General features: G+C 35.6%; 1 protein-coding gene across 3 annotated transcripts in view; it reads right to left on the bottom strand.

Moving 5' to 3' along the window:
* GDAP2 (ganglioside induced differentiation associated protein 2) overlaps positions 1-22,415 on the bottom strand; it is a 93,697-nt gene that overhangs the window by 42,900 nt on the left and 28,382 nt on the right. For all 3 annotated transcript variants that reach the window (XM_074381194.1, XM_003933529.4, XM_010344070.3), the window contains exons 7-11: positions 18,214-18,373; positions 16,123-16,279; positions 5,412-5,488; positions 4,069-4,145; positions 688-827 (exon numbers count right to left, since the gene is read on the bottom strand). In XM_074381194.1, the coding sequence (XP_074237295.1) occupies positions 688-827; positions 4,069-4,145; positions 5,412-5,488; positions 16,123-16,279; positions 18,214-18,373 (611 nt within the window). The remainder of the gene's footprint in view (positions 1-687; positions 828-4,068; positions 4,146-5,411; positions 5,489-16,122; positions 16,280-18,213; positions 18,374-22,415) is intronic.

Genomic DNA, 22,415 nt, shown 5'->3' with positions numbered 1-22,415 from the left:
TTGTATCCTAACTGTAAAACAAGTTTCTCAATGCAATCCACAAAGACATTGTGATGCTACAAATAACAAAACAGCTAACAGGAGGGCTGAGTGCCAATTTTTATTAAAAATATATATATATTAGTAAGAAAAAATGTGAAACACTACATTTCATCCTTGCTATAGTGCAGTGTCATATATTTTCTGGTTAAAATTTCCATTATCATTTCAAGGCAAATATGCTTTAATGAAAATAATTTTCTAGTTCCAAGTCAGTAACCTGGGTTCAAGTCCAAATTCTGCATTTACTGTTGTGAGGCTTTGGGCACATGCTTCGCACTGTAGAATCTCAGTATCTTCCATCTTTCAAACACAGATAACATCTCTCTAAACAACTCATGGGTTAAAGGATCAAAGTAAATAATGTTTATAAATGTATTTTGATAAGCATAATCATATAAATAGAAGGTAATATGTTTGTTATTTTATACACAAATACTGGTAATGTAAAAAGTTTACATGTGAATTTACTTTAATGCAAAATAAGTTTCAGTTAGGGAGGGTCTCCTATGATTGAACTCTCTATGTATGATAAAAACCTTTGTTACATGAAATATCCTTTTACAGCATACAAAGCAATGTTTGCCACCATTTAATATTAGGAAAAAAGAAGCTATTTCCCCTTCGTAATTTGCAAAAATAACTAACTTGACATCAACAACATCGTAGAGTTTCTTCAGGAAGTCAGAGTCCAGGTGATTGTATTCGCTGGTCAGTGTGTGAAAATACACTAATACATACTCCTTTACAGCAATGTGATCCATTACATGAATGAAATATAAGAGAGCCTAAAAGAAAAAAAGGGGAATAATCATTTTGAACAGTAGTCTATTTTAAGAGGTCTACAGAAAAAAAACAAAAAAACAGAAAACTAACCAACTCTATGCCCTAGTCATCACAGATGGATAACTCAGTGATGAATATCCATTCTCTTCAAAAAGATCTCCAGGAAAGTGAATCACTCCAGTGTTTAATAATTCTCCTAAGTGCTACAGTACAATTCCTTTCTGTCTTGTTCTAAGTGATGGAGGAGAACAATCAGTCTCTATCCTCTAAAACAACTCTTGAAACAACATATTTTTGAAAAAGTTCTTGATCAACTACCAAGTTTTCCCTCTGTAGGATAATGATATTAAAATCATTAGTAGAATTTCTACACTTTTAATAATTTTTTAAGTTTCCGCTTGAATTCAATCAGTCTTCGCAGTCTCTACGCAGAAACAGACTTATGGTCTGCACATAACCAAGAATTACAATAAAAAGATATAAGTTTGGGAGGCCGAGGCGGGTGGATCACGAGGTCGAGAGATCGAGACCGTCCTGGTCAACATGGTGAAACCCCGTCTCTACTAAAAGTGCAAAAAAAAAATTAGCTGGGCATGGTGGCACGTGCCTGTAATCCCAGCTACTCAGGAGGCTGAGGCAGGAGAATTGCCTGAGCCCGGGAGGCGGAGGTTGCGGTGAGCCGAGATCGCGCCATTGCACTCCAGCCTGGGTAACGAGAGCGAAACTCCGTCTCAAAAAAAAAAAAAAAAAAAAAAAAAAAAAGATATAAGTGCCTCACATGATTCACTTGAGAGCTAATTTTTTTAGATCTTTAGCACTGATCTGAAGGAGGACATTGAGAGCGGGTTTAATCAGTAGATGGGCAATAGGCTAGGAAGCATTTCTAGAGCTCTGAAAGACTCAAATTTAATGTGACCCAAATCAGTTATAGAAATATTCCATTACATAAATGACAAATGTAAAAGCAACACCAAAAACAAAACAGAGATACAATATAGGCAGGGCCAGTATGACCCAGTGGTTTACCTGTAAACAATCACATAGAAAAAGCTTGGAGGTAACAATCGAAGGATAATTATAAAACAAACTGTTTACCAATTCCTCTTCAGGTGAGGTCTTGACATTAACATGGTTGGATTAACATGGATTAGGACCCAACTGCTACCAGAGCAGACAGAGGAGGGCATTAAGAAAACACAGTATCTTTCCACTCATTACTTGCTTTGGTAACTAATACTATTGTCATTATTTATCTCAGTATTTTACAAGAAATGATACATTGTGAATATCCAGAACACAACAAAATCAAGTGCAAGGATTTATGGTTTTATTGGTAATAATCACATTATTATAAAAATGAGTGTCATGCTGATTATTAATAACACAAATGATTACAAACAGAAACTTTTTACTAATGGTATAATTCCTATCAATTTAGTTATTCCCTGTGTGTGTGTGTGTGTGTGTCTGTGTGTGCGTGCATGCACTCGAGCATACATGTGTCTGTGTGTGTTTTGTTTGAGACAGGATCTCTCTCTGCCACCCAGGCTGGAGTGCAATGACACAATCTTGATTGCGGATATGTTGCAGCTTCTGCATTCCAGGCTCAAATGATCCTCCTGTCTCAGCCTCCAAAGTAGCTGGACTACAGGCATGTGCTACCATGCCTGACTAATTTTTGTATTTTTCATACAGACAAGATTTTGCCATGTTGCTCAGGCTGGTTTCGAACTCCTGGACTCAAGAAATCTGCCTGCCTCAGCCTCCCACAGTGCTGGGATTACAGGCATGACCTAGCACATATGAGTGTGTGCATATTTTCATTATTCTTTTTTCTCCTCTTACCAGATTGCTGCTTCATCCTCTTTCTGTCCATTCTCTACCCCCACCCCAGGGCAATTAGGATACTACTTTTTGGCTTCAAATTCAACTTCTTAAGTTATTTTCACTATATAAAGGTATATTCACATGACCAAAAAATGTGAAAGACAAATTCTCCCCCAAATCATGAAATCCGTTTCCTTGAGATATTTTCCTTGTTTTTGTGTTTAAAAACAAAACCAACCAACCAACCAAACAACTCAATTAGGGTCAATGTAAATACAATTTAATGTGTCACTGTTTCTCTTATTAAATTATATTCTAGACATTTCTCTATAGTACTTACCTCTATAACCATAATTTGTAAGGATCACAGAACATCCGATTTGAATGTACCACAACTATCTGTTAGGAATTTAAGCTTTAACTTTTTGTACAAATAACCCTGCGAATAACATGCCAGGTTCAGTGCTTTCACAACTTTTTTTTACCAAAACACCAGCAACCACCAGAAGCAATTATCAGCTTTTGTACAACCGTTTTACCTTAAATTCTGCGTAATTTTGCTTTTTCAAGTATATAATTTTTTACTATGGTTAATAATTACTGATCAGTTAAAGTTATTATCCTTTGAAGTCAGTTCCTAAAAAAACTGGTGTTCCAGGATTCTCTATATATTTACCTTGTGGGCTAAATTTCCCCTTGTATGAGTATCCTGCTTTAAATAGTGTCAGGGCCTATAGCTACTTCCAAGCTTTGGGTTATTTCCTTAGCACAAGTTTTCAGAAATGGAATTAATAGATCAATGGATGTGATTACTTTAATAGTTTCATCTTTGATGACAATAACCATTTCTTAAGAGTTATGGCTAATTTTGAAGGTGAATAAAGGTATCTCATTTAAATTCACCTTTTTTGGACTACTAATCAGGTTGAATATTTTCTTATTTTTATCTGCCAGTTTTAATCATTTTTCTTTTATGAATCATCCACTTCTGCTCGTTGACTCCAAATGAAGGGATTATAGAATTATGCTATCTTGGGTAAACTACTTTTCTGTTTTTTTTCTCTTATATTAGATACTCAAACATTAATTTTTCTTTTTTCAAAAAGTCAGAATTTGATTACACAACTACAATACAGAGTCCAACCACTTACTAGTTACATCATAACCAAAATAAAGCAGCTGTGTTTTTGGAGACTATATTACCGTATTCCAGTATTTTTATTTCTTGGGCAGAGAAAAAATCAGACCCCAATCGACCTGAAATGATACAGGTCTACCCATAGAACCAAATCTGCTCCTCTGTCAGTGATACACAATCGAGCCTCGATTCATATTGTAGGTGTTGATTCCAAATTTATATACTACTTAATTTTTCAATCAACATTATTTGTAAAACAGAGCCCTTTTATGGCTTACCTTATCCATATCTATTAATGTTACAGGAATGTTTCTTCCAACTACCACCATCACTGTTCGACCACAGTTATCAACACCTATAAACAGGAAATGTAATCAGTACCCAGAAACTTCATTCCAAGAATATTATTTGTCTTGGGTTCTGACTTTATAATATATTCTACATGAATTTAAAACATTGAAAACAAGAAGTTGCTGAAATTTAATCTTCCAATTTTTTTTTTTTTTTTTACTTTGCAGGTAACAACACCTTTTCTAAAAAAGCTTCATGAAGTTTTGATTATTGTCCTTTTTTATTATTATTATTTTTTAAAAAAAGACAGGGTTTCACCATGTTGGTCAGGCTGGTCTTGAACTTCTGACCTCCAGTGATCCATCTGCCTCAGCCTCCCAAAGTGCTGGAATTATAGGTGTGAGCCACCACGCCTGGCCTGATCATTGTCTTTTTAAGAGAAGACTTCTTAAATATTTTAAATCAAGAACAAACAGCCAAAGGTCTTTTAAAATATTTTATTATTTTCTAGAGACAGGAACTTGCTCTGTCACCCAGGCTGGGACAGTGGTGTGATCATAGCTCACTGTAGCCTCCATCTCCAACTCCTGGCATCAAGCTATCTTCCCATCTTACCCTCCAAAGTAGCTGGGACTACTGGCATGTATCACCACACCTGGCTAATTTTTTCACTTTTTTTTTGTAGAGATGGGGTCTCACTATTTTGCCCAGTCTGGTATTGAATTCCAAGTCCCAAATGATCCTCCTGTCTCCACCTGCCAAATACCAAAGTCTGGTATTGAATTCCAAGTCCCTGTCTCCACCTGTAATTCCAGGTATGAGTCACTATGCCCAGCCCTCCAAACCTTTTTATAAATAGCTTTTTGCTTAAACTCACTTCAACTTATAATGACATTAGTGATCCAGGAAAAACTAAATAGCACTCAAATCTGAAAATTACTAAAAAGTACTGTCTGAAAAAGAAATAGAATGGAGAAGGAGTGGCAATCTGGGAACTTTCACTGTCTCCATCATATATTTACATAAGGTTTGAATTTTGTAATAGCAAGTATATGGTACTTATAAAAGCAGAAACATTTTTTAAAAGAAGAGAGACACTATCATGAAAGAAAGTTGGCCAATGCTGAATTATAAGTTGAAAATTTTATAGATTTGGATGTTATTTTTAAGATCTTGATGACAAGTAAAACTATCTTCATTAGTATAAAACTATTTTGTTCATTTTATAGATACAATAAATGAAATCAGAGAAAATTAAATTCTCAAATAGCATGCTTGGTAGAGGAACCTTAATTAGTGAAAGAATAAGTTACCATATATTTAAGCTCACCTGTTTGGTATAAGGCTTTTAGAGAAGCAATATCAGATAGATCCTCAGATCTTGCTTGACATAACCAGCGATTATAACTAGAAAAATAAAAGATATAATCATTAATAAACCCTTGGAAATTAAATTTACAAATGGGACCAATTTTTAATACCGTTCCCTGACCCTAAAAATTTTCAAATATATGTTTCATTAGAATTATGAGGAATGAGTTAAAGAAGCATTAAACCATGTAGACTCTTTACTACATGTTATTCATAAAATAAACATAGATGAATTATTGAGAAAGGAAGGTGTTCATCATTTTAAAAATCTTTATGATCAAATGAAGATTGTATAGGTAAATGGCTAAGATACCAAGTATTCAAACTAACCTTGTTTTAAAATACTACTATTTTCCTTTACTAAAAACATGCATAGAGAAAGCCTAAAGCAATGGCAGTTCTCCAAAACAGATGCTCTCTCATTCAACGAAGATTTGCGTGCCTACTCTGTGATAGTTACGGAGAATACGATCATGAAAGGACATGGTTGCCTCCCTCAAGAAGTTCACTTTTGAGGGGAAAAACAGGCAAGTGCTGTACATATTATGTGGGATCACAAAGGAGTTGGGTAAATTTATCTGGGAAGCCCTGGCATATTTAACCATCAGTTAATCAAACTAGTTGTTCTGATATCCCACAGACCAGATCATATGGACTGTGGTTTGGCTTTTGGCTAAGAGATGTTAAAGCTGGAAGAGACAGTAAAGATTCTGCAGATGGAAATGACATCCAAAAGATTAATGGTCAAGTTCATCTCAGACTTCCCAGCCTATTAAATGGTAGAGCTGAATTTGAAGTTGCACTCAGGTCTCTGGATTTCTGGAAAGGTCAGCGCTTTTTCTACTACATCATATTAATTTCTTGAAATTAAAAGTGCCACTTACTTGACAGTGAAAAAGCTTTCAAGATATCTAAATGTATGAAAAGCAGCTCTGAAGTGTGTAGATCACATATGGCAACATACAGTAACAACAACAACAAAAAGCTTAACTAGGAGAGGGGAGATTTGGCTTCTAGTCCTACTGCTTTCGGTGCAAATTTACTAAAGTCTTTTTACCTTTATAGATTTCAGTTTCCTCATTTGCAAAATGGTGTTCATATGGGAGGAACATCTTTCAGTTATAAAGTACAATTACTCAACCAAAAATATTTAATGGGAATTCTATCACATACAGACTGAAATCAACAAGTGACACGTTTGCTAGTTTCACAGAAATTGTTACTGCTTGTGAAAAACATAGTGGTACTGCTTTAGTTCTATAGACTGCCTTCTCAAATTACCAATCTATGCAAAGTGAAAAGTCAGAGACAGCAGCTTTTAGTTTTGTTTTAAAATATAATTTCAAAGTCAAGAAAATGCCTATATTTATTGTAGTTCTCCCTAAATCATATGCACTATTCCATATTTTCAGTCATTTCCTATTTACACTAAATCAAAATTCTATTTTTTTTACTTAAATTATTTTCTTTGACAGATAATGTACATGAGGTACATTGTAAAATGGCTAACCTCACATCTTTATTTCTTTTGGTGAGAACACTTAAAATATATTCTCTTAGCAATTTTTGAGTATACAACACATTGTTATTAACTATAGTCACAATATTGTATAGTAAATCTCTGATTCCTACCATCTAACTGAAATTTTGTATTATTTGACTAAAATCTCCCCAATCCCATCCTAATACCTCCAGACCCCGATAACCACTTTATTCTCTGTTTCTCTGAGTTGTTTTTTTAGGTTCCACAATTAAGTGAGATCAGGCTATATTAATTTTTCTGTGCTTGGTTACTTCCCTTAACATACTGTCTTATATCTTCAGTATGAAGGTTAAAAGACAAAACTATTATAAAAATAATAGCAACAATAATTTGTTAAAAGACAAAAATAATACAAAAATGTAAATTATGACATCAAAAATGTTGGAGTGAAGAATAAAAGTAGGAAGTTTATTTTGTTTTTTAAATCATTCTATATTTTCTAATTGTTGAAGTCATCCCCATAATGAGACTAAACAGCAAAATATATATTACATTATATGAGCACCATAGGTCCTAGCACAAAGCAATAAACAGGAATTTGATTAATACCTATTAACTTCTATACTCTGTTCATGTATCCATTGGGTCATTTTTCAAAGATTTATTGAATAAATGCAGTGTTTGTATCATCATAGGTACTAAATTCTTTGCTAAATTAAATAATCAACATGAGTATTATGCAAGGTATTTTGGGGCCTGAGAGGAATTTTAAAAACGCTCATGACTTCAAAGAGTTTAAAGTTGTATATATGAGAAAGACATGTTACAGTACAAAGAAAATTAACTTTGTAATAAGATAGAATGAGACAGGCAACCCACCAGAAGTCTAAATACTCTATCAGTCAAATACGTATGCTGAGAAGGGAATTGTGGTGGGCTAGGAGGTGGGGTGAGAGGGAGTGGAGTGGAGGCAAATTCTAGATATGTTGTAGAAACAACTGCTCCCTTCTTTGTATCACCAAAGACTTCCACCATGTTCAGCGTAAGACTTCACACGCTTAGTAGAATGGCTATTTCTATTACATTATACCACCAAATAGAGACTATGTCATACCTGTCTCTGTATTTCCAGCCAGTCCCTAGGGTAATTCCTGACACTCAATATCTATATCTATCTATATTCGATGAACTTGGAAAAAAATTTTCTTAAAATTGGAACTCAGGTGTACAAAATGGAATAAATCATCCTTGATTCAAAACACTCGCATAACTGGTATATGCATAGTCCACTTAGAAGACTAGTTATATAATTATTTATCTTTAATGAAGTAATAAGCACCCTAAAATCTACCACTATAACAAAAATTAGCACTTTCAAAATAACCTTTATCTAATCCCATGTTACTTCCCACGGTTATCTGGAATTCCAAGTTAATCATTTATTGTTTTCCTTTTTATGTTGTTTTAAATTCATCTACATGTAGTCAATGTAAGACATTATTTTTTGGTTGTTTTTAATTATTAAAAAAAGCTTATCATGGTATATGTAATCTCTTGGGTCTTACGTTTTTGACTTAGCATATTGCTAACATTCACCCATATCACTGGATTTCAATGTTGTTGACTGATTTGGACAATTACAGATTGAGCATCCCAAATCCAAAAATACAAAATCTGAAATGCTCCAAAATCCAAAACTTTGGGTGCCAACATGACAAAAATAAAAAATGCTCCTTGGAACATTTTGGAGTTTAGATTTTTGGGATTTGGGATGTTCAATTAGTAAGTATAATACAAATATTTCAAAATCAGAAAAAATCAGAAATCTGAAACACTTCTGGTCCCAAGAATTTTGGATATGGCATACTTAATCTGTACACACCATGTATTCATACTAGATAAAAACTAGAGATTTTTTTCATTCACTCTCTCATGGATGGGTGTTTCAGCTGTTCCCAGGGTTTTGCTATTGTGAAGAGGGCTACGATCAGCTTGTTTTGCATGCCTCCTGGTATACATGCGCACTATTTCTCTTGAGTAGATACCAATGAATGGAAATGCTAGGTTACAGGGAATGTTTAACTCTAGGAGATAAGGACAAACCTCTTTTCCAAAACATTGCACCAAATTATACTTCTATGAGCAGCATATGAGATTCCGTGGATCCCTGTCCTCATCAACACTTGCTACTGTCAGATGTTTTAGTGCTTGTCAGTTGGGATAGGTTAGAAATGGTAAAGCATTTCGCTCATCAGTAACGAGGTTGAGATTCTGCTCATGTTGACTTGACTCTTTCTATGAGATGCCTGTTCCTATATTTTTCCATTTTTTTATTGGGTTGTTTGATCGTTTCTCACCAAGTTGTTGCTCTTTACACATTGAGGCTAATCATTTGCCAGCTGTGTGTTTTGTGAATCTCTGCTCCCATTTCATAACTTGCTTTTCACTTTGTTTATGCTTGACTCTACTTTCTAAAGTTCTTAATTTTAATATACTCAAAACGATTTTTTTCTTTAGTAGTCAATGCTTTTTATGTCTTTTAAAATCTTCCCTTTCTCTAAGGTTTGAAGGATATTAACCTATAACTTCTTCCACAAGTTTCAAAATTAAAAAAAATTTAAGTCCTTAATCTATCTAAAATTGATTTGTCCATAGTATGAACACAGAAATAGTATAAACTCTAAGATGTTTTAAACCTTGATTGGTGATTAACAACTTGAGATCCAAAAATAGATTTTAGCTGGCAAAATATATATGAACATATTTGTGGGGAGAAGGTTTATAGCTTACATCCGATTCTTAAAGGGTTGATGAAAAGGTTAGAATCACTATTGAGACGCTGGTCCTGTTCTGGTTTCTAAGGACCATGCAACAACTCATGATTGCAATCTTCGTCAGGTTTCTTCTTTATTCTAATTAAGTCTCTGCCATTCCCACTACAGATTGTGTAAGTTTGATTATTTAGTCATAATTTTAAAAAATCAACCATTGGGAAGAAAGAGTAAAAGCACTCTTATCTTCTCACTCAATAGACAATGCTTTCCTTCTTTTTTCTAAACTTCATTATTCAAAGAAAATTTCATGTTTTCTATTACATTTCTTATAAACAGCACCTCACTTTTTGCTATAGTGTTCTGTTTTGTTTAAATAAAGACATGCAATCTTTTGTTCCAATCTAAAAAATCAAAACAAAGCTAAAAGGAAAATATGAACTCGAAAGTTTCTTGGTTTCCTACAGGATATTTCCTAAATATCCTATATAAAATATTTTCTTATTCCAAATAAAATTCTATTACTTTATGGGTAAATATAATAATCATGGATAAATAATCACACAAAATGTGACAAAATGGCAGAAAAAGGAGTCACTAGAATGCTCTAAAGGCAGAAATACTGATTAGTTTTTCAAAGGGTTGCAATCAGCTGAGGTTGGACACTGTTTTCACAAAGCTAATATAAGCCAATTTCTTCCAGTTAATAAATTACCATCCACCTGTACAGCCAACAGCTGAATGACGAAGAAAATTTAAACTATATCATTCTTAAAAGACTAATAACTAACCCATCTGTGTAAAATCAATAGCACAGGGAAAATTCTGTCTTTGGAATTAACAGATGCTTTCCTGGATCGTATACAACGGACACATCCCAGATTTAGTTAAGATCCTTGCTGTATCGTTTTATTGCACCCTGTACTGTAACTTAAACAATTATTAAGATACTAATTAACATTCTTCTCCTCTAAAAGACCCTAAGCTCCATGCAGGTGGGTGCTATATCTGTCTTGCTTGCCGCTTTATTTAGTATCCAGCACAACATTTGGCACATTAGTAAAGGTCTAATAAATATTTAATAATGAACAAGATAATGATTTTGTTGAGAAAAATGACCTAAGAGTCACAGGCAATTGAATCTTAAGCCAACCAAGTAACACTAATAAAATTAAGGAAAGAAAATATCCCTGTAAATTAACGAAGAGTTTCAAAGCAGTATTTTTAAAGAGTATCTAGGTTCCTAATATTTTAGGCAAACCAAGTTCTACCTCATGATTCACCCAAATCAGAATCACAACTGGAAAACAGACCTGTATTAGAAATCATGTCTAATTTTTCAAACGTTAAAAACAATTATTTTGAAGAGATATTGAGGTGCTAAGGGCAATGCTACAGGAGTGACATAAAACCATTGCCAATCCATGTGACCTTTAGTTTTGTTACTGATGGAAGAACTGAAAGCTTTCAGAAAGACATTTACTAACTAAAAACCTACTTACTTTAAAAATGTTAAAAAAAAAAAATCAACAGTTGTTCAACTAATTAACATAATCAACAGAAGCCACACTCAATATGTGAAAATAAAAGCCTGATTTAGAAAGACCAAGAGAAAGAAGTTTTAAAAACTATAACCTACAATCTCAAATATGGCTGAGCATGGAAACAGATGACTTACAGCTTAGTTATATCATAAACTCCTCAACAAATAGCCATCAATTCTAAAACTTTTTGGTCTCAGGATCAACAAATATCCGTATAAAATGGAGACTTTTTATGTTTTTATAAATTATTGAGGACCTTAAACATCTTTTGTTTGTGATTTGTATCTACCAGTTCTCATATTAAAAATAAAAAGAGAAATTTTTAAAATATTAATTTAAAAACAATAAAAAACCTATTTTGTGAACATAACTTTTTTTTTAAAGACTTATTTGGAGAAAATAGTTGTATTCTTTAACTTGCAAATCTCTTTAATTTCTGCTAGATTCTCATATGTGCATATGCATTTAATTTACTGCAATATCACATACTGAGTGACCTCCAGAAAACTCCACTGAACACTGTGAGAAAATGTGAATGAAGAAGGAAAATAAGTCTCAGTAACATTGTGAATTTTTTTTTTTTTTTTTTTTTTTTTTGAGACAGAGTCTCTCTCTTTCGCCCAGGCAGGAGTGCAGTGGTGCGATCACAGCTCACTGCAACCTCCATCACCTCCTGAGCTCCACACCCTCCTGCGTAGTTGGGAATATAGGCATGCATGAGCATGTGTGGTTAATTTTTTATTTTTTTTTTGGAGAGACAGGGTTTCTTGAACTACTAGACTCAAGCAATCTACCCATGTTGGCCTCCTAATGTGCTGGAATTACAGGCAGGAGCCACCATGCCTGACCACATTATAAAAAACAGCGTATAGGTTTCCTGGAGCACATTTTTGAGAAGAAAACAAGAGTATCAGGTTCCTCTCTGGACCATACTTTTGAGAACTGCTATTATTACTGTTAAAACAAAAGAGATGGAGGCCAATTAGCTTAGGGTTGCTTCCACACCAGGAACCCTTACACAACCAGACCAAAATTTAACTTAAAGAAATCCCTTGTAACTGATTAATTTTGGAAACAAACAAACAAACAAACAAAAAGCAAGTAAACTGAGTTTCAGCCAATCACAAATGTAAAACTAGCTGCATCATACCCAAATAAGGCAAACACTTAGCTACAGCCAATCAAGTAATTCCTTTACTTTGCTTCTGCAGTCAGCCTATAAAAGTCTCTGGCTCACGCTGCTCAACTGAAGTTCTCTGAACCGCTTCTGGTTTTGAGTGCTATCTGATTTGTGAATCCTTCTTTGCTCAAATAAACTCCATTAAGTTTATTTTGTCTAAAGTTTTTAACAACACTCTGAAGTATTCTGCTTTATGGATGAAGGGAAGACCTCATCTTCAATCATCACAGACACTGGACACATAAATGGGAAATCAGAAAAATCTTTCGTTCAGACACAGCTCCTTACTCAAGCAAACAACTTTGGAAGCCATAGGCTATCCTATTCTCCAAACCTGCAACTATGTGTTCATACAGCCTGACTGCAGTTCTGAACTTCTGCCTCAATACCTCTGACAACTGAAGGTAGCGTGGCTCATTCATGGATTTCCAGAAGATGGGGAGTACTTTATCTCTGTGAACTTGTAACTACAATACTATCTTGTAGAATAAGTGTTCATTTCCTAAACAAAATGGAAAAAGTCAACTGTGCCACAAAATTGACTCTCAAGATCAAGGCCATCTACCAATACAAAGGACAACGCTTTACATGCCATAAGACTACTTTCCAGAAAGTGTGGGATCAGTGAATATAAATTCATTTCATAAACTAATAGTTACTAATTAAAACTAGTCAACTCACTTAGGGGAGGAAAAAAGAAAGCAACCAGCCCAAAGACAAACTTAAAACTTTCAGATATCTGTACCAGTTTACGGAGAAATGAGTTACGTATGTAGTGTATAAGTTTGTATGTGTGTATGTGAGAGTGAAAATGGGCAGAAGAGAACAGGTTGTTTTGAGAAAGGTGATAATCAGGTAGTTCTTTGTATGTGAATATAAAAAGTCTCTAGTTCTTTCCCATCTCTCCGAAGTTGGCTTGTGTAAGTGGGTTGAAGGTGATGGTAGGGAAGGGAGATAGGCTGCAGAGGCTACACCCAAGGATCTTCCTTAAGTAGCTGTAACTGTGGGCAAGCCACAATTTACCTCATGTAACATAATGGGGTCACACTAGGTCAGTGATTTAGGGCCATAAAGAATCATCTAAGAAACTTCAGAAAGATTTCTGAGTCCTTTCCATGGAGGACAAGAAGTTTGATACTGGAAGTTTGGTGTGGGATACAGATTTTTAACAAGCACTCTTAGTGATTCTAATGTTGATGGAGTGATGATTCCACTTTGGAAAACTATTAACAAATGATCACCAAAATTCCTTCCAACTATCGGTGAGAGACCACAGATCAGTGATTCCCAAAGTGTAGTCTGTAGGCTTCTAAAGAGTTCCTGAAATGTCTTCAGGAGGTTGTAAGTTCAAAATTATTTTTGTAATAACATCATTTCCATTTTTCACTATATAGACATTCGCACTAATAGTGCAAAAGCAACTGATGGGTAAAAACAGCTCATAATAGCCTTACCACAAATCAAGACAGTGGCACCAATAAACAAAAAAGGCCAGTTGCATTTAAGAATATCTTCAATGGAGAAGTAAAAATTATCAATTTTATTAGATTGGCTTGAGAATCCATCTTTTAAAATTAATGCAAGACAAAATGGGAAGAACATATAAAGTACTTTGGCATACTGAAGTGTGAGGTTGCTTTTTTTCATGCAATAACATATTTACTTCAAAGAATGACTAGCAGATAAAAAAAATAGTTATTCAACATGAAAATCTGGCAGGTGTTTTCCCAAAAATGAATACAGTGACCCTGACATTTCAAGAAAACCAACAGTATTTGGTGCCAATGATAAAACTTGAGCTTTATATATATTAGAAACATTTTTATTGTCATCAGAAGCTTGATCATTCCTAATATTACTTTTCTGATGCGATTGGTGATACTATACAACTGATACTAACAGATATAATTTTTTGATACTGTATAAAGAAATGTGTCAATATTTGGAGCTCCAAATAATTCAATGAATCAACACTTTCCAAAAAGCCAATATATTATGTTATAAAGTCATGCTATAAATTCTTATTATCAAATTTGTTCAAAGTACAGAATAGAACAACACATTTTAATATAATAGAATTCAAAAATTCATGGATACAGTGTGAGATTCTACATGACAACTGTATTTTAAAACAGTATCAAATTCTGGTATAGTATCAAAGAAGAATATCCCAATTATTTTAAAAGGCTGTTAAAATGTTCCTCCATTTTCCAATTATAATCCCAGTGAGGTCAGGTTTTCTTCATATACTTTAGTCAAAACAACTTACTGCAGCAGTTTGAATGCTGATATGAGAATCCAGCCATCTTCGATTAAGTCAAACATTAAATGATTTGCAAAATTAGAAAATGCAAAACACTATCTTTTTCATTAAATTTAAAAAGTTATTTAAAAATAAATACTTTCTCATGTGATAAACATTGATAGACATAACCCATGTAAACATAAGCTCTCTGGGGTCCTCAACAATTTGTAAGAGTGCTAAGGAGACTTGATACTTAAGAAGTCCTAGATCTCAGTCATGTGAGGAGCCCAGACACTGTAATTAATGAAAAATGTCCATCCGATGAGTCTTACACATATAGCCAAGTTTAAAAACCACTGAAAGTAGTATTTGGCTGTGGCTGCCTCCTTTGGAAAAGCTGTTCCTTGGTGCCCCCTAGTGGCTCACATGCTTTCGTTTTTTTTGTTTTTTTTTTTTTTTTTTGAGACGGAGTTTCGCTCTTGTTACCCAGGCTGGAGTGCAATGGCGCGATCTCAGCTCACCGCAACCTCCGCCTCCTGGGTTCAGGCAATTCTCCTGCCTCAGCCTCCTGAGTAGCTGGGATTACAGGCACGCGCCACCACGCCCAGCTAGTTTTTTGTATTTTTAGTGGAGACGGGGTTTCACCATGTTGACCAGGATGGTCTCGATCTCTTGACCTCGTGATCCACCCGCCTCGGCCTCCCAAAGTGCTGGGATTACAGGCTTGAGCCACCGCGCCCGGCCCGCTTTCGTTTTTTTAAATAAAAATCAGAATACAGTAAAGGAAGACCAGGAATTGAGGAGACACAAAATACTAATTCTGTAAGGGACTCCAGAGATCATGTAGTCCAACTCCCACTTTATCAGTGGAGACAGACAGCATGCAGACATCATTACATTACAGCATAAAAAACGCTATGCTATGCTCTGGGTGAATACAGGGTATGAAAAAAAGCATACAGGAGGTGGTATCTGTTCCAGATTTAGAAGAATATGGAAGAACTGGTTTGGATGTCTTATAAAGGTCTTTGGGATAAGTCAGGGAGAAATTATGCTCTTTTAAATTTAGTTAAACTGTAGATTTTCCTTTAATTATAAAGTAGAGCTAAGTAAATGCTTTGTAACTGCCTTTCCCTTTTCCTAATTTCTCCTTTTGAAATGTAAACCTTGCATGGAGGCACTACAGTTACAGTACACACGGTAGGAGCTCTGAAATCAGACATGTATCTGAATACCCATTTCGCCATATGTTAACTGTGGCCACTGATAACTTTCTTAACTTTGAGTGTTTGCCCCTCCAAAATGGGGATGGTATCTTCCTCACTGATTGTCATAAAAAATAAATGGGAATGCATTATGTATAGATGTAGCTCACGCATCACATGTAAGGTCCCTTTCTTGTTTCTGATATTCTTATGTGTCTAACAGTTCTGAACGGTTGTCTTACTTTCTTTGATGCTGCTTCTGCAGAGCTGCCTCTGATAACTGTCCCTGAAGGATCAGTTTTCTTTGCTTGTCAATATCTCCTTCCATTCGAGCAAAAGCATGAGAGCCAATGAAAGATAGATCAACTCCCAAGCCTTCATCCTCCTCTTCTTGGTTATCTGTAACAAAAAGGCTTCTATCAATAGAGAGCTTGGGCTAAAACTAGACAGTAAATGAAACACATTGTGAATGCTGCAGTAGGGATGATAGTGAGGTAACTAAAAAAAAGTGGGGTTAAGGTTATTTTTGAGAACAAAATTGTCATTGGATTTAGGCATTTGTAAAACTGAAATAATGAAAGAAACTGCATGTCCATGTGTGACAAAGGTTTTAGCAGTATGTGAAATCAAATCAGGGTGACCTGGGTCACACATAAAAAGACAGAAGTAATTAGATTGTATTTGGCCCTAAAGATGGCTCATTGCACAGCATCTGACAAAAAAAATAAGCATAAAAAACAAGCATTCGGGAAGGTTTATTCAACACTGTTGAAGGAGAAAGCATTTGATTGCATGAACCCCAGCCCTTCTGTCAGCTAACATCCCCCAAGATGAATGGACCAGGATCACAGAGTATAATCCACATTCCTTAAGAGATATTTCAGTTATAATTTAGCATCCTGGTTTTCTACACTGGTCCTAACACAGTTATTTTGGTCCATAAGAGTTATAGTTCTCACTACACACTAATACATTAGCTTTCTAATCTATCCACACAACCACTATGAGTTGGATTAGCAGAAACCGGTCTCTTGAGAACAGATTATCTCTTATGCCTTGGTAGATCTGTTAAGAAAAACAAAACAAAACAAACCTTGTACCATGGGGAACCTCCCAAGGCATTGCCCGCACTTGAATTCCAACCCGGTGGACAATCAGCTGGAATTTCCCCACGTCTACTTCACTGCTCCTCAAACTGACAGGCCAATAGCTCGGAAGGGCCTGCTTTAATTAAAAACAACCCTCAAGTAAAGCTTGGTTATATATATTTTAACAGATTTAACATTCTATTTGAAAATATTTAAGAACACTAAGGCCTGTAACATAGAAGTATTTTCTGAGATATGAATGCAAATCACACACTCTGGGAATGGTGGAAGGCAGAGAATCTTTTAGCAAATGAGTTAGTCTTATTGACTGTCCAGCACTCAGAGGTTTTGCTGTTCATCATAATTATCACATCAAATGAATTTTATGAAAGAAAAATTTTATGGTAGTCACAGGCATGAGGATGTCTAAATAACTCTTGGCATTATTTCAAGGATATATTATTCTGGAGGCTCACCCAAAGTGCAAGGGTACCCCTTCAGCAAAGTTTGGTTTCCAGACATTTCATATTTTCTGATGCTAAACCACTTATAATTCACGCCACTTGATGAAAGTCTATGTAATGGTGATAAAAATCTTGAGTCGCTTCCTAAAGATTTTGGCTTAGTGCTCATTTTTAAAAGAAGTGTTCACACTAGGAATTTCACAGTAATTCCTTACGCTGCTGGATGTCAAGACTGAGTCCCAGCACTGAAGCCTGTGAGGTATGTTTCTGCAGAAGGGACTTACAACCTTCAATATGTACACATGAACATCACTACAAGGTGCCACACAGAGCAGATACAGAAGGGCTACCATCCTAACACATTCTACGTGCTATTCCAACCTACAACAGCATATAACCTGAGGAGACAAATGAATGGTTCTAGTATTCTAGTATTCTTGTCTTAGTATTTAATGTTAAACATGATTTTTAGAGGATATTGAAAGCCATTTAAAATACTGGACAATAACGTACTTTACTATCTCAACAGCGTCCTGCATGGGTGAGAATATTGTCAGAGCCACCCACTGTCTAACACGGACCTGACATATATCTATCCACCTATAATTTTATTTTTAATTTCAAGAATAGAACTTGAAAACTTCTAAACTGGTCTTGATGCAGTGTCATGCTAATAGAGAGCTTTCCAAAGGTTAAGCTGAACTTCTTCCTTCTTTGGTGGTTGGTGCCTTATTCTGCTTCTTAACAGGGAGATGTAAAAAGTTAGAACTCTAGAACTCACCTTCTGGAGCACCAGGTTTTTCACTTATTCTAATCTGTCGTTCAGGTACCACAGGCTCCCCTTCTGCATTTCCAATATCTGCAGGTAAGTATGGCAATGACCTATTCTCCTCCTTTAACGACCTTGGGAAGTACAGAGGTAGCAGCTTTTGGTAAGTAGCCTGTGTCAGAAAAGCAAGACATTCTGTGAAAAACAGGACACAACGAAGAAAACCTCAGCACTACTTAGTGCTGTTCATACACTCTGAAGATAACCTCCATTAAGAATAGACTTTACCACTTCTGAGCTCAGATTAGATACAGTTCGTGCTCGACTTACGACCACGGTCGGGACCGTGGAATGTTCGTAACACGATTTGGTCGTAAGTTGAGTAGGCTCTATGTACAGTTGAAATGGTGCACGCGGAGATGGTAGTGCTGCTGGAAGCTGGTCCGCACTGTCGTATGCCCAGCTGGGCAACGTTTGCGCTGCCAGACACGGAGCAGTCGTGGCTAGCGATTGTGGTCGTAAAGTCGAATGGTCGTAAGTTGCGTAGGTTGTAAGTCGATCAATACCTGTACTACTGTCTGTAACCCTCAATCAGCTTCTGAGTTAAAGATAAGGATATTGTTATCTAGTCAAGTTAAATGCCCATCCTAACAATTCCAGGTCACTAAACCTGGAATGCATAAGCCCTGCCACTCCTGTCCCCATCCCTGCCTTCACTTCCTAATGATAACAGTCCTTCAAGATCTAGCTCAAATGCTACTTCCTTAACCCTCAGTGTGCCAGCAGGGTCCATTCAACACAGGTATTGTTTCTGAGCTGTTCGTGAAGGATTTCTCTTTCATGATGTCTGTTCTTTCTTAAAAATTGTTCAAAGGACAAAGATTAATTTTACTTAAAAAAACAGAAAACTTATTTTGTGATTCCCATATTGATTGGTCCACGGACTAATAAATCTGCAGTACATTAAAGACATGTAGTGCTCTTATTTATCCTATATCTTGAAACATGTTACTTTTTCATCATCCTAGGAATTGTTTTCTCCTTACGTAGAATTACTCAATTATTAAAAACTATGCTAAGAAATACTAAATTAAAATAATAAAAAAAATGATGGAATCACCTAGGACAATGAAATCATTCAACAAATCATTATCTTTCATTTTCATATTGTGTTGCCCACAGTACTGCATCATCTTTTAAACATTTATATAAAAATCGAGATACCATCTTTACAGCCTTTTTTAAAAAAATCGAGATAGAATTCACATACCATAAAAGTCACCCTTTTGAAGTATACAATTCAGTGGTTTTTTTGGTTTGTTTTCTTCTTTGAGATGAGGTATTGCTGTGCTGCCCAGGCTGGTCTCAAACTTCTGGGCTCAAGCAATTTTCCCACCTCAACTTCCCCAGTAGCTGGGATTACAGGTGTACACTACCACACCCAGTTTCAGTGGTTTTTCATATACAGTATTCACAAAGGGGGTATAATCACCACCACTATTTAATTCCAGAACATTTTTACCACTCTAAAACCCAGTCATTCACCATTCCTTCCTTTCCCACCCCCAGCAATTACTAATCTTCTTTCTGTCACTATGAATTTGTCTATTTTTAGACATTTCATAAAAATGGAATACAGGGCTGGGCGTGGTGGTTCACACCTGTAATCCCAGCACTTTGGGAGACCAAGGCGGGTGGATCACGAGGTCAGGAGTTCAAGACCATTCTGGCCAACATGGTGAAACCCTGTCTCTACTAAAATACAAAATATTAGCTGGGCATGGTGGTGCACACCTGTAGTCCCAGCTACTCAGGAGGCTGAGGCAGCGGAATCCCTTGAGGTAGAGGTTGCAGTGAGCCGAGAATACGCCACTCCACACCAGCCTGGTAACAGAGTGAGACTCCGTCTCAAAAAAAAAAAAAAAAAAAAAAAAAAAAAAGAAATACAGTATGTGGCATATTGTGTCTGATTTCTTTCATTTAGCATGATGTTTTCAAGGTTGACCCACATTGTAGCAGTTATCAGTACTTCATTCTTTTTTATGGCTGAATGATATTCTAACACATATGCATATACACATAAACACACACACCTGCACACCACATTTTGTCAGTTCATCAGGTGATGACATTTCAGTTGTTCCTACTTTTTTGGCTATTCTGCATGATGCTACTACAAATATTTGTGTACAAGTTTTTGTGTGGAAGTATTTTCAGTTCTCTTCTATATATACCTACGAGTCAAACTGCTGCATTATATGGTATGTTTAACTTTTTCATTAACTGCCAGACTGCTTTCCAAAGTAGCTGCACCATTTTCACATTTCCGTTAACTATCTATGAGTGTTCCATTTTCTCCATATCCTCACCAACAGTTGTTATTACTGCCTGCCTTCATAACTATAACCATGCTAGTGAGTGTAAGCGGTATCCATGGTGCTTTTGACTTGTATTTTTCTAATGGCTAATGGTGTCGAACACCTTTACAGTGCTTATTGGCCATCTGTATATCTTCTTCAAAGAAATGTATGTTAATTATGTTTAATTTTTCGTTTTTTGTATTTTATAATGTTTTCACATCTCAAAAAGCTTTTTAGCCTGAGAAGACTGTCCCTGTAAGGGAGAGCTAATTCCTAAAGATGGTAAACATCGTATCTTGCATATGCCAATCAATCAGTCCCAAATCTACAGCCCTAATTATTTCCTTACCTAACTCTGACACACCAAGCAAATATTTCTCCTAGTTTAAATCATCCCAAGGTCAGGTATCAGGAATCTAGAGATTACTCCTATAGCCCAGAATAATGGAATTATTCAAACTAGCCAGTCCTAAACTGTAAGTCCTGCCCTGCCTTGCCTTTCCCAAGGAAAACCCAATAAAGGCTCTGGTTCAGGATTTCCTCACACCCCTGCTTCTGCCTCCTGACTGAAACCTAGTGTTCCTCCTGTGGCCCTGCATAGCACCTATGCCTCTCTTTTTTAGAGAAACTATGAAAAACACTAAACTTTTCTTTCTTTCTTTTAAACAGTCTTTCTTGCCATAGACCTCTCTTTCTCCTCACTCAGTCACCTTTGTAAATTAAAACCTAGGCATGAAACATGTCTGTTCAAAATGTTCGTTCACTTTTAAATTTGCTTGTCTTTTGTTGAATTATAAGAGTGTCTACTTTATCCATTTGTATTTTGGCTGTTTGTACTTTTGGTGTCATATCTAATAAACCACTGCCTAACCCACAATCAGCAAGATTTATATCTACACTTTCTTCTAAGAGTTTCATAACTTTAGCTCTTACATTGAGGTCCTAGATTCCTTTTGAGTTAATTTTTGTATATGGTTTAAGGTAGGAATCCAACTTTGTTCTTTTGCATGTGGATATCCAGTAGTCCCAATACCATTTGTTGAAAAGACAATGCTTTTCCTCATTAAATTGTCTTGAAACCACTGTCAGAAATTCGATTCCATTGACTTATATACTTATCCTTATGCTAGTACCACAGTCTTGATTATTACTGCTTTGTAGTGAGTTTTGAAATTGGTAAGTGTGAATCATCCAATGTTGTTCTTTTATTCCAAGACTGTTTCGACTATTCTGGGTCTCTTGCATATCATACATTTAGGATCAACTTGACAATTTCTGCAAAAAACAAGTTGGGATTTTGATAGGGATTATGTTAAGTCTGTAATACAATGCAGGGAAAATGGTCAGTAAAGTCATCTTAACAACATTAAGTCTTTTAATCCGTGAACATAGGTGTCTTTCCATTTATTTGTGTTTTTAAATTTTTCTTTCAAAGAGGTCTTACAGTTTTAAATGCACAAATCTTTAAGTTTAGTTCTAAATATTTCATTATTTTTTTGATGTTACCGTAAGTAGAATTGTTTTCTTAATTTTTGTTTCTGGATTGGTCATTGTTAGCGTGCATATAATTTATTTTTGTACATTGATCTTACATCCTGTAACCCCAGTGGAACTCTATTAGGTCTAACAGTGTTTTAGTGTGTGTGTGTGTGTGTGTGTGTGTGTGTGTGTGTGTGTGTGTGTGTGTGGACTCTTTAGTATTTTTGATAAGATCATGCTGTCTGCAAATAAAGGTACTTTTACTTTGTTCTTTTCAGTTCGGGTGCTTTTTATTTCTTTCTCTTAGCCAAATGCCCTGGCTAGTAACTCTAGTAAAATATTGAATAGAACTGGCAAGAGCGAAAATCTCTGTCT

This window comes from Saimiri boliviensis, chromosome 11 (assembly GCF_048565385.1).
Source record: "Saimiri boliviensis isolate mSaiBol1 chromosome 11, mSaiBol1.pri, whole genome shotgun sequence".
Lineage (NCBI taxonomy): Eukaryota > Metazoa > Chordata > Mammalia > Primates > Cebidae > Saimiri > Saimiri boliviensis.
Note: the sequence above shows the minus strand (reverse complement) of the source record. Positions and strands in the feature narration are given on the sequence as shown.